The sequence below is a fragment of the Amblyomma americanum genome, chromosome 9 (genome assembly GCF_052857255.1).
Source record: "Amblyomma americanum isolate KBUSLIRL-KWMA chromosome 9, ASM5285725v1, whole genome shotgun sequence".
Classification (NCBI taxonomy): Eukaryota; Metazoa; Arthropoda; class Arachnida; order Ixodida; family Ixodidae; genus Amblyomma; species Amblyomma americanum.
In genome coordinates this window covers 134,439,850-134,453,239 of record NC_135505.1, presented here as the reverse complement: position 1 = coordinate 134,453,239, position 13,390 = coordinate 134,439,850, and the positions used below count along the sequence as shown (strand labels likewise).

The 13,390-nt window shown below is 47.8% G+C and overlaps 1 protein-coding gene across 1 annotated transcript; it reads right to left on the bottom strand.

Annotated features, from left to right (window-relative positions):
- Positions 1 to 183: 183 nt before the first annotated feature.
- On the bottom strand, positions 184 to 11,973 carry LOC144103696 (PR domain zinc finger protein 14-like). Its single transcript, XM_077636353.1, has 5 exons — positions 11,968 to 11,973; positions 11,717 to 11,908; positions 8,901 to 9,153; positions 6,586 to 6,754; positions 184 to 724 (listed from the first exon to the last, which is right to left on the bottom strand). Exons 1-5 carry the CDS (start codon positions 11,971 to 11,973, stop codon positions 499 to 501), a joined length of 846 nt encoding a protein of 281 aa, XP_077492479.1. The 3' UTR covers positions 184 to 498.
- Positions 11,974 to 13,390: the final 1,417 nt, after the last annotated feature.

Below are 13,390 nucleotides of genomic sequence, written 5' to 3'. Positions count from 1 at the left end.
TCACTCCCTCCTTTATCCCCCTACGGCGCGGTTCAGGTGTCTGCCGATATGAGACAGATGCTGTGCCATTTCCTTTCCCCAAAATCCAATTTTCATTTTCAACATGTAACCATCTCCTGCTTGGACAGCGCTGCTGCCAGCAGTATTTGAAAATAAATAACATTAAGAAATTCCCCTTACTTATCCAGATATTACATGTAGACTTTATTCAGCAAATACACGCATTCCATTTCTCCCACTCTGACTGTCCTGCGAATCCTTTGTTACGCCTCGATCAAGACAGCTCTCCGAAGGTGTCCAATGCTTGTTGCCATTGTACACTCTGCCGCCCTCACTTTCATTGTCGAGCACACCTACACGAGTTTGTTCGCGGTTTTGAACCAATGCGATTACAAGATTACAACGCGACAAAGGACGGGCGGACAGACGTGTGATGCTGCTGTGAGAAAGCGCGCTCACTGGGGAGCAGACGTGTGGTGCTGCTGTGAGAAAGCGCGCTCACTGGGGAGCAGCAGCCCGCGAGGCCTTTCCACAATGAGAGCGGCGGTGACGCGACAGGCCGCAGAGTCGCACGAAGCGTCGACCGCAGTCTGGGCACTGGTGCGACTCGTGGCTCTTCATGTGGAGGCGGAGGCTGAACTTGCTTGGGAAGCGCTTGCTGCACATGCCGCACACGAAGAACTGCTCGCCAGCGTGGGTCATGGCATGCATGGTCAGGTCTGACCTGCGTTGTCGACAGTTCGACGAAGTTTCGTCTGCTCAACAAACAAACAAAAAGCAAACACACACACACAGGGTATTTGACCTAACATTTTACGCAACATTTAAAAATAGGCTTTTGAAGCGAAAAGCTTACTAGTCTAAGCTCTAGGTACCTGGCATGCATGGTCAGGTGACTCTGGTCTACCTGCGTTGTCGAGAGTTCCACGAAGTTTCATCTGCTCAGGTACACACACACGCACATACAGGGTGTTTCACCTAACATTTTACGGAACATTTAAAAATAGGCTTTTGAAGCGAAAAGCTTCACTACGCTAGGTAAAGCAGTCGTCGCGACCTTGACATTGAACGACCTTCAGCCCGACCACGTTAGCCGTGTATGAGCATATGTGGTAGTTATAGTGCCGAACCCCTGACCTTGACTCATAACCTTTAGTTGACATTTGACGTTGGGTGACCTTTGGGTTGACCCTAAGACCATCCGATGGCGTGAAGCCACGTGATGACGTCCGATGGGGGTGTCGTACGTCCACGTGATACCACGTCATACCCACGTGGTCGTGTGGCTGTATATACGGAACGGCTGTTGCGAGCGTGTAGCGGAGCTGCCATGGACGAGCCTGAGACGCTTAGCAAGCGTCCTTGCTTTTCTCTTAATTCCAGGGTTAGCCAAGTTAAGCCACTGCCAATTTTTTCGGGATAATATTATCAGTGGTGTCATCATAATCATCATCAGCCTTACTACACCCACTACAGGGCAAAGGCCTCTCCCATGTATCTCCAATTAATCCTGTCCTTTGCCAACTGTGGCCACCCTCTGCCTGCTAACTTCTTAATCTCATCCGCCCACCTAACCTTCTGCCGTCCCCTGCTACGCTTGTCTTCTCTTGGAATACACTCCGTTGCCCTTAAGAGCCATCGGTTATCTTGCCTTCGCATTACATGCCCTGCCCAAGCCCATTTCTTCCTCTTGATTTCGACTAGAATGTTATTAACACGCGTTTGTTCCCTCATCCACCCTGCCCGCTTCCGGTCTCTTAACGTTACACCTATCATTTCTCCTTCCATGGCTCGCTGCGTTGTCCTCAACTTAATTCAGCTGAACCCTTTTCGTTAGCCTCCACGTTTCTGCCCCGTAGGTGAGTACCGGTAAGAGACAGACAGCTGTTGTACACTTTTCTCTTGAGGGAAATTGGTAAACTGCCACTCATGATCTGAGAGAGCCTGCCATATGCGCTCCACCCCATTCTTATCCTTCTAGTTATTTCGATCTCATGATCCGGATCAGCTGTCACTATCTGCCCCAAGTAGACGTATTCCTTACGTATTCCTTTACAACTTCCAGGCTATCGCTGTCAATTGTGAACTGCTGTTCCTTTGCTAGACTGTTGAACATTACCTTGGTTCTCTGCGTGTTAATTTTTAGACTCAGCTTTGTGCTCTGCCTGTCTAACTCATTGATCATGATTTGCAGTTCACCTCCTGAGTGTCTCAGCAAGGCAATGTCATCAGCGAATCGCAGATTATTTAGGTATTCCCCATCTACTCTTATTTCCAACTGTTCCGAAGTCACGCCCCGGAATACCTCCTGTAAACAGGCGGTGAATAGCATTGGCGAGATCGTGTCTCCTTGCCTGAAGCCCTTCCTTATTGGAATTTTATTACTGACTTTATGAAGGACTATAGTAGCTGTGCAGTTGCTATGTATTCCAGTATTTTGACATAAGGCTCTTCTACCCCCTGATTACGCAATGCCTGTATGACTGCTGAGGTTCCCACTGAGCCGAATGCTTTCTCGTAATCAATGGAGGCTATGTATAGAGGTTGGTTATCTTCTGCGCATTTCTCTATCACCTGATTGATAGTGTGAATATGATCTATTGTGGAATATCCTTTACGAAAGCCTGCCCGATCATTTGGTTGATTAAAGTCTAAGGTTGCCTTAACTGTTAGAGATTACCTTAGTAAGTACTTCGTAGGCAACGGTTAGTAAGCTGATCCGTCTAATTTTTCAAGTCCTTGGCGTCTTCCTTCTTGTGAATTAAGATGTTTCCAAGCTTCTGGTACGGTCGAGGTCATACATTGTGTATACACGGTGGCTAGATTTTCTAGCATGATGTCCCTTCCATCCTTCAACAGATCTGCTGTTACCTGATCCTTCCCAGCTGCTTTTTCTCTTTCCCTTGCTCCTAAGGCTTATCTTAGCTTTCGTTATTGGCGGGATGACGCATTGCTGTGCACTACCGTATTTCTCATTAACGCTCTGATTACATTGGCTACTGTAAAGATTTGTGTAGAACTCTTCGGCTACCTTAACTATCTTATCCATATTGCTAATGTCATTGCCTTCCTTGTCTCTTGCGCATACATCTGGTTTTATACCTATGCCTAGTTTCTTCTTCACCGCTTTTAGGCCACCTCCGTTCTTTAGAGCATGCTCGATTCTCTCTATATTAAACTTCCTTATGTCGGCTACGTTGCGCTTATTTATGAACTTGGATTGCTTTGTCAGTTCTATTCTGTCTGTATGGTTAGACGCCCTCATGCTTTGGCGTTTCTTAAATCAGATCTTTCGTCCCCTGAGATAGCTTTCCGATATCCTGTCGAATTGTCCTACCGCCTACTTCTACTGCGCACTCCATAATGATGGCTGTCAGATTATCGTTAATTGTATGAACATCAAGATTGTCTTCCTCAGTTAAAGCCGAATATCTGTTCTGCAGCGCTATCCTAAATTCATGTACTTTCCCTCCTACGGCAAACTCGTTAATGGACTTCCTCTTCACTAGCTTCTTTCCTTTCCTCTTCACTACCTTCTTCCGTTCCCTCTTCAATTCTAAGCTAATTCAAGACCTTACCATTCTGTGGTCGCTACAACGCACCTTTCCGAGGACGGCCACATCCTGAACGATGCCAGGTTGAGCGCATAGTATGAAGTCGATTTCATTTTTAGTCTCACCATTGGGGCTCTTCCAGGTCCACTTCCTGTTTTCTCATTTGCGGAAGAAGGCATTCATGATCCGCAAATTATTTCTATCTGCGAATTCGACTAATAACTCCCCTGCTATTTCTAGAGCCTATCCCATAGTCACCTACCGCGTCGTCGTCAGCCTGCTTCTTGCCCACCTTCGCATTCAAGTCGCCCATCAGTACAGTGTACTGTGATTTTACTTTATTTTTTGCCGATTCCACGTCTTCATAGAAACTTTCAACGGTCTGGCCATCATGGCTGGATGTAGGCGCGTAGGCCTGCACCCCTTTCAGCTTGTACCTCATATTCAGCCTAATTACAATAGCTGCTACCCTCTCGTCAATACTATAGAATTCCTCTACATTACCAGCTATATCCTGATTAATCAGGAATCCCACACTTTGTTCTCGTCTATCCCCTAATCCGCGATAGCGCAGTATGTGCCCGTCCTTTAGTACTGTAGACGCCTCACCTGTCCTAACTTCGCTAAGCCCTATCACATCCCATTTAATTCCCGCTGGTTCCTCGAACATCCCTGCTAGGCTAGCCTCACTAGATAAAGTTGTTCCGTTAAGCGTTGCCAGGTTCAGATTCCAATGGCGGCCTGTCCGGAGCAAGAGATTCTTAGCACCCTCCGCTGCGTCACAGGTCTGACCGCCGCTGTGGTCAGTTGCTCCGCAGCCGCTGGGGACTGAGGGCCGAGGGTTAATTGGCTTGTTCATAGAAGGTAGTGCATCAGAATAGAGCTAAGACGGGCTAACTAGCAGGCTGGTTAATAAGTACTGAATAGTTAACTATTAAACTATTAAACTGTTAGGCTCCTTATTATTGAGAGTGTGCAGCCCACCGTAATTAATATCCATATCAGTGTTGAAAATTGTGAAAACGCGGTTACCCTCGGCGCTGTGGCCCAACAAATTTTGGCTACTTCGCGCCAAAATACATGCGCTTTCAGGAAGCTTGCAGGCGAAGCAACTTTTCCAGTGTACGTGACTCGTCGAAAGAGCCAAAATTTGTTGGGCCACAGCACCGAGGGTATCCGCGTTTTCGAAATTCTGAAAACTGATATGAATAATAATTACGGTGAGCTACACGCCTCTCAGTAATTAAGGAGCCTAACAGCAACAGTGAAAACGTTAAGTCTTGAATATTAGTTAATCAGCCTGCTAGTTAGCACGTCTTAGCCGCGTTCTGATGTACTACACCTCTGACAATGCTATGCCGAAAAAAGTGCTATTCTAACTCAAAAGTCCTATATTTAAAAATTGTGTGAAGTCTTAGGTGAAACAGCCTGTACACCGCAATGGTAACGATGAGTTGCGCACATTGATCCCTGCCAAGACTATGCGACTGAGTTTCTCAGTTACAAAAATGCGAACCATGGATATCTGCCATTCTGTTAGCATGTGCTATGTGAGCTCTCATGCGGGGTAAGTTCAGAAGCCAGTGATGGCCCAAAGGGGAGGAAGGGTGGTCACCACGGGAAAAATTCGCGCATATGTTTTTCGTATACATATGTTTGTATATACAGCATATATACAACCTTTGTCCGTAAATTTTTGAGACAGATTTATTTTATTCTCTAGAAATGATTCCCCAAAACAAATGTTGGTGGATATGTGTAGAGCCATCTCTTCGGGCTAACCTGTTATGTTAATTGCTGTTGCAGCCGCTAGATGGCACTACTTGTAGAAAAATACGTTGTCACTAGTCTGCACATTCTACTGTGAGTGAATGTGGAGAGATGGACGTCCACATCGAACAACATGTAAACATAAAATTCTGTCCGAAGCTTGGCAAGACTGCCACACAGACGTGTGAGCTCCTTTGTGACTTACGGCAACAAGACATTATCGCGGGCGCGAGTTTTCGAGTGGCACAAGAGGTTCGTTTCTGGAAGAGTGTCGGTGGAAGACGACACGAGGCACGAGCACCCTTCAACCTCACGGAATGAAAACAACTTGGCTCCGATCAGGGAAATCGTACAGCAAGATCGCACCATTACAGTTCGTGTGCTGTCAGATGCTCTAGACATTAGTAAGACAACATGCCACCACATTTTGCGTGAGAACTTAGGATGCCAGACTTGTGCCGCACTCCCTCACATAGGACCAGAAGGACACGCGGGCATCAGTGAGCGCTGATTTACTCTCCGAGGCAGAGAAGGATGCTGTATTCGTTGACAGCATCATTGCTGAAGACGAAACATGGTGTTTTCAATACAATCCTTAAACAAAGAGGCACAGCGCCGAATAGCGGTCCACAAACTCTCCGGCGTCGAGAAAGGTGTGGCGACAGAAGACCAAAACAAAGATGATGCTGATAGTTTTTTCGATGCCAGAGGTGTCATACACCACGAGTTCGTCCCACACGGGCAGACGGTGAATCAGGAATTTTATATCCGCGTGCTCCAACACATGCGTGATGCACTGCAACGCCGTCGCCCCGACTTAAGGCATCTGGACAATGGAGCCTTCTCCACGATAACGGAAGGCCGCACACTGCTCTCAGCGTGACGAAATTTCTCGCCAAGCACAGCATTACTGTACTTCCCCATCTGCCATACTCTTCTGACCTCTCCCCATGCGATTTTTTCCTGTTTCCTCGTGTGAAGAGAGCCCTAAAAGGATGGGGAGCATGGAGGCCATTCAAGACGCCACGACAAAGGAGCTGACAGCCCTGCCAAAAGAAGCGTTTTCCAACTGTTTCCAAGACCTCAAGAAGCGTTGGAAGCTGTGCATAGACTGCAAGGGAGACTATTTCGAAGGGGTGCTACACAAATGATTTCAATGTTAAACGCATTTTTTTTAATGGACTCAGTCTCGGAATTTTACGGACAAAGGTTGTATGTTCCATTCCTAATTGCTTTGCAGCATAGTAAACTAATGGCGTACTCGTGGCAGCTCGAGTAGGGGCACTGTGCACAGCGGTGCTGTCCAGCCTGCTCTGGTGGTCGGTGCATGGCCCGCCGGTGCGTGTCCAGGAGGTCTTGGGAGGAGAACAGACTTCCGCATGTGTCGCACGTGAAGATAAGGCGCTGCCCAGTGACGCCGCTGTCAGCATCTGAAGCAGCAAAGAACGGACCACTATTCAGGACATCAGTATAGAGGGCGGAACTCTCCAGACTTCGCCCACCGCGTGGCAGCGACCTCCGTGGTGATCCTGCGCATCTGGAATGCTGTGCGTCAGTGGCACCCTCACCATCGAGGCAAGCTGAACGTGACCTGCGCACTTCCATGCTCTCTTAGCGATTCCTGGGCCGATCTTGTTCACGAGGCAAACATGGACAGCTGGAATTTCCTCTGGACCTTTCAATATTCCACGTACTCTACCAGATGTGTACCTGCTCCGATGCGGACCGCCCCGAAGCCGGCCCTCCCACGCGGACAGCTGGTTTAAGGTCACCACCCTTAAAAAAATTTCTTTAGGCAGTCTATAAACTGTCCATTGACTTTTGTCTATAAAGTTTATAGACTCTCTATAGTCAAACTCTAGAGAACAGTCTATGCGCAATACAAACCTTATAGACAGTCTATAGACTCTCTATAGTCAAACTCTAGAGAACAGTCTATAGGCAATACAAACCTTACAGACAGTCTATAGTCTCTCTATAGTCAAACTCTAGAGAACAGTCTATAGGCAATACAAACCTTATAGACAGTCTATAGCCAATCTATAGATTTATGGCCATACACTTTTAGTAGACTTGTCTACAGATAGTCTATAGACTTTAGTTAGACAAAAAGAAATATGTATAGGAAGGCAATAGAATCTATAAGAAATCTATAGACTCTCTATAGACCATTGTAAGGGCACCGTAGTACGAATTGTTCAGTTTCCTCCGTGATTCCGGCGTACTAAACGTGTTTTGTTACTTCCTTTAGTCCTAGAGGCATGCTACCGCGATAGAATAGAAATGAAGTCGCCAGAATATTTTTTTTCCTGTTTTGCTTCTCTGCACCGCCAAAAACACAACAAATGAGGGCAGGTTAAATGCTAGCGTAACCCTTTTCGTTCAGAGCTGCAGAACTCTGGCTGATACAAGACAGCTCATTGGAAATTAAGCCCGCGGGCATATACACTTAATTCTCGACAGCACAGGGTGGAAGAATCGGTCACAATTACGTGAAGATCCTCTTCGCAATTTTATTAAATGCGGTGGCAGCGATTATCGTGCGCCTCGTAATATCCAGCCGCCACTGTGCAGGTCATCTTACGCAGTGCGTACTAACGTGGCAACGTCGATCTTCTCCGAGTGATTACAATTTGTATCCTCACGGCTGCTGTCCCTACCAAATCTTAACTTGCAGAAGTCATCCCAGTGCGTTTTCTAAGATCAACCTTCGCACAGGTAACATACTACTATCACAAAACAAGTCTTAATTCCTGCTGAAGCACTGAGCCTTCATTTCTGCGTACCTCTTTTGGTGCAAATATTAACTTAAAAACAAACTGTGCTGGGCACACTTCTGCCGGACACCATGACAGCGCACTCTAAGACATCAACACACCTATATGGGAGTAAAAAAGAGTTTAAGCTGTCCTCTAGCAGCTTACTCTCTTTTTACTCCCTTCTGTTCAGAGTGTACCACGATTGCGCAGCAGGTTACAGCCTCCTACCGCTGGCTGCTGGTGAGAATCTTGTGGGAACCACAAATGCAGCGCTGCAGCAGTGGCAACGACTACTCATGCAAGTATACGGGCAGTTTGAATCAAGAAAACTGTCCATCAAGTGCGCATGCTCTTAAAGTGCACAGTCGACTTAGCATTGTGTGGGTACACGCGGTTGCATACAAAAGTAGTTTTGAGTCGCCAGCGCCAATCGCAGAAGAGAGGGTTGCTTTTCTGAAGCCCCCATCGTCCTACTCTTCATTCCCCGTCCTGAAACCACTGCAGGCCTTCTGAAGAGTGGAGGTGGATAAAGGCCTCGGACACGCATAAACCAAGGCGTTTAGCCGAATGAGGAATATATACTGCTAACACAGTAAAGGTGAGAGGAAGTCCGTTCCAGGACGTTTCCAACCTGGCCGTCAGCCTGTCGCGCACTGGTCTGCTGTGCGCATCTGTCGCAAGAATGGTGGAAGTGGTAGCGTCAGGTGCGCGCAGCATATTGCAGCGACGAATACGGTGGTATCCAAGTTGGAAAGGTTGATGCGGGTAGAGAGCAAATCAAATATTAGGGATGACTGCGGCTAAAACCCCGTCGTACCTTGTGCTGGCTGTCCGGAGTTCAGCGGCTTTCCGACCGTCAACACCATCTTGGCGAACACCGTGCCATCTTCAACGAGCAGCTCCTGGCCGGCGCCGATGGCCCTGCGCGTGCGATAGCATAATTGCCCGTCGCGTATGCACGCCACTAGGTTCTGGTCCCTTTGGTTGGGAGCGCAGTTCAGGTAGCGCATCCAGTCCGAGCCTTCCGGAAGAGGACCATCCCCCAGGGGCGCCTCGCCGCTCTTGTGAAGCTGCGGATGCGACGCAATGCGTCCGTTAGGGAAAGCTGCCGCGTCGTTCAAGTGGGCAAAGATTCAGATGAAGTTTCAGCCACATCCTACTGAGAACCGGCGGCGCAAAATTTATCCAGTATGTTGAAAAATGGAACAGCAGGCTCGGGAGCCATGCAATAGCGTTGTAGTTCGTAAAAAGCTCCTCTTCCAGCTACTTTAGGTACTTGTGCTGCTATGTAGCCAGTGTGGTCGAAGTGTAGTTTTCCTCTTCAGGAGATCTCAAAAAGTTGGTGTCAGCGCGAACATCATGCTTCTGAATCCACAGGGCAAAAAATGGACAAGGACGATGGAGGCTGACAGCGCTTTGTGGTGTCCCTCTGTCGTTGTTGCTCTTTTTGTTTAGCTGTGTATTTAGAAGCATGATATACCAACCAGCCCAACAATTCGTTTTGAGCAGGTTTAGTGCGAACATATTTTGAGCTGTGGTTAAAACACACCGCAGAGCGCCTTTAAGCACTTAGTAGCACTTGTAACCATTCAACTTATGCACACGGGGAAACATTTGAGCAGACATAGAGTTTTGCACGTCTTCTGTGCTTCAGAGATGACCTAATTTTGTCTATATCGGACATTTCCCAGCACACAGCCAAGAGGTCCAAAACGCGGCAAAAGATAGCCATATCGGGCTCTAGAGCCTTCATTACCCTACCCTAAAGGCTTGAGAGAAATCGGTGACACAATATTCATTCTGGATCTGAGGAGCATATGCGAGGGTCATAGGCGGATCGAGAATGGGAGCTCCCGAGAACATCTTCTGTTTATAGTCGCGTGATTCAATATGCCTTAGCAGTGGGTGCACCCACAGTGGCAAGGGGGTGAAGTGCAGTACATCTATGGCTGTTCTTTACATTGGGAAGAAGGAAGTTAGGATTAACATTGTTCCGTAACATATTTAGACAGAAAAGAAATGATATTCACTACAATAGCCATTTTTTGACAGCCTTATCTTTGAGTCATGTTGCATCTCGGAGTTGCAATCACGTAAGGCACCAGGGCACAAATGACGCTAGTTTCTTCGTCTCCCTTTCTGCCTCAAGCTGTTACGTGCGATCGTTTACCATCAGACGAGATGTCACTGTTGTTGCTAATTCCACTGGTGCATTTGCGACCCACTTGTTTGACGGCCTACAACAATCCCAACAAACTGTCATGACACCATTACGTATATGTGTCTCCCTCCCTTCGTGGGCGATTAAATAAATATGTACTATAGACCCTTGATTGCTTGCTCCGCTGAGGCCTATACTGCTGACCCGCCCAGTCCGGATGACGTCAAACTATCGGAAACATTAGCAGGTAGTGGCAGCGTTATATGGGTGCAGTATGCGTCCTGTATCTACTCTGATCTCGGGAAAGTTGGAACAGTAAGCTGTTTGACGTCATCCGAAGTGGCGGAGAATTTGCGGGGTTAGGAGAGTGTCAATCTGAACGTTGTGAAGGAAAAGGGCGAAAAGGCTTTGAATTATTCCCATTCGAACCCACCGCGGGCGCTCAGTGGTTAGGGCGCTCGGCTACTGATCCGGAGTTCCCGGGTTCGAACCCGACCGCGGTGGCCGCGTTTCCATGGAGGCGAAACGCAAAAGGCGCCCGTGTGCTGTGCGATGTCAGTGCACGTTAAAGATCCCCAGGTGATCGAAATTATTCCGGAGCCCTTCACTACGACACCTCTTTCTTCTTTTTTTCTCTTAGTCCCTCCTCTATTCCTTCCCTTACAGCGCGGTTCAGGTGTCCGCCGATATGTGAGGGGGCTTAGTCTCGAACACATAGAGCTCTTTGCAAGAATATTGATGAAACTTTGTTTCCAAAGACCCTCGAGATTAGATGTTTAATAGAGGGGGCGCATGGCGCGCAGCTAAACTTCAAAACCGCAGGTGTGCACCTCAAATATATCCTTCCCACCTTCCTTTGTCCCTTCCTCACGGCGCGGTTCAGGCCTTCATCGAGAGGTGACAGAGTTACTGCCCCATTTGCTTTTGCAGTGCTTTATAGGACCTCAGCGGAAACGTCATATCCCTATTGAAAAATGTGTACAGGTTTGAATAGGTCGACAAATAGGATTATGACACATTTCGTTTAACATTATAGGATGAAGCTTCCAAAGTGATTCAGCCTTTGAGAGACTCCTTAGTGGAGGGCTCCGTATAACTTCGATTACCCGTGGTTAATTACCGTGCACTTACATCATACAGTGCATGCAAGTCGTGGGTTTGAACCCGCCCGCTACGGTAGCACTTCGATGGAGGAAAAATGTGAAATGTGCGTGTACTGTGCGTTGTTAGTGCTCGTTAAGAAGCCCAGCAGGTCGAAATTATCCGGAGCCCTCCACTACGGCGTCCCTCATAGACTGAGCCGCTTTGGGACGTCCATCCTATAATGCCAAACCAAATGTGCCGTAATCCTATTTGCTGACCCATTCAACCCTATATACATTTTTCAGTAGGGATGTAACAGGGAGAACCCTAATTAATATTGTCGCTTTTATAATCAGCACTCAGGAGGTCCTCACGACGGTTCAGCGTACCCGCACCTTCTTGCTCTCGTTCATGTATTTGCCGTCATCCACCGTGGAAGCCCGATATGGGCCGAAGTACAGTCCCTTGGCCAGTGGCTTCTGCGTGAACACGCCATACTGGGCGCCTTTGATGTTGGACTGGCGGATGGAGAGGTACTCGGGCAACGTCTTATTTTCGAGAAGCTGGTCTCCGGCGGGCACCTGCGAACCATTTCGCCGCCGTCAGGAGCCACTGTGCACTATATCCTGTAAGCGAGCACCAGCATATGCCATTCTAGTGTTCGTGTTACAACGGTGGCAGCCGTGGGTGTCGACTTGCAGCGTTGAATGTGTGTAATGGAGATCGGCAAGTACAGCTACAGGAAGTGCATGGGAAGGGGCATGGCGAAGAGGGTGGCCTGGAGGAAATGTCTTGTGTCATAGCGCTCTTTGCCCAAAGCTGCCCTTGCGCCATTTGAATTCATCATAATCATTATCATAATCATCACAGCCACTTTCCTTTGCTTCAGTGCTTGTTTTTTTTTTAATTTGCTCCAGTTTGCACGACTATTTTTCTATTGTCCCAGAAACTGCTTTTGTTTTTGATTTACTTCACTTTGTACGACTATTTTTACGTGTTCCTAGGAAATCGGCATAAGTAATATCGCCCTTCGTGAACGCATTTAGACTGCACGCTCTTCGCTTACCATAGTGTTCTCGACACTGGTCAAGACTCCGTTCTCGGGATGGTCACTAGGTCGTTCCGCCTCGTTGTTCTCTGAGGCTGGGGAAAGTAAGGGATTGAGGCTTCAGTATAATGACACGTGATTACTGTAACATTAGTTTGGAATTCCACTGGTTATATTAATTAAAACACCTTATTGTAACGAGAGGAGAACGGGGTTCTTCGGTTCCAATGCGGGACAGCCCAGCGTGATTGTGAACAATTAACGCTGTCTTAAGGGACTCGAAACGCCGCTCTTCTTTCGTCATTAGTATTAGCCTGCTCTTTTTGCAGCGGTCACCGCAACTCGTTAGTAACTACGACACGTCTTTGTGCCTAGTACCTACACAGAATCTTGACTGCGGTTCCCCTTCACACATTTCTCGGATTTGGCTACAACATCCTTTGTGGTAGAAGCAGTTGGTGGTTAATGGCTCAGCAGCAGCCGAGGTGACAGTTCGCCACAAGTCCATCGCACAGATGCGCTAGTTAACTTTTCTGGCGTTCTTTCTGAGTTCAACGTAGAAAGAGGGCAAGGAAGATAAAATTCCTGATAGTTCAAACCTGAACAAGGAACCAGGAGAAAACCTCATTCCTGTTACCAATGTTTCTACAAGAGAACTCGTACAAAAGTCCAGATGAAGACATAGGAATAAGCGGACTGATGCTTTCTCCCCGCGCCTCTTTCAAGGTGGTGCTGCTGTTTCAGAGCTGTCGCATCTACTGTATGTGTGGGGAGAAGCTCACTTCTCCGTAGCCGTAACGCTGAATCGGCCTCCACTACGGAGGTTTCGTAAACTCACAGCAAGGCTGTCCAGACGATCCTTGCAAGTTGTTATCCTCCTTTGCAGCGTCATTGACTCCTTCCCCTATGCAGTTCTGGTTGTCGCCGACGCCACTTCCGCTCGGTTCATTGGTGCCTGCGGGGCAGGAAGACATCAGGCTGACCGCTGAGGTCAGGAAGGCTTGCTTCCCGACGC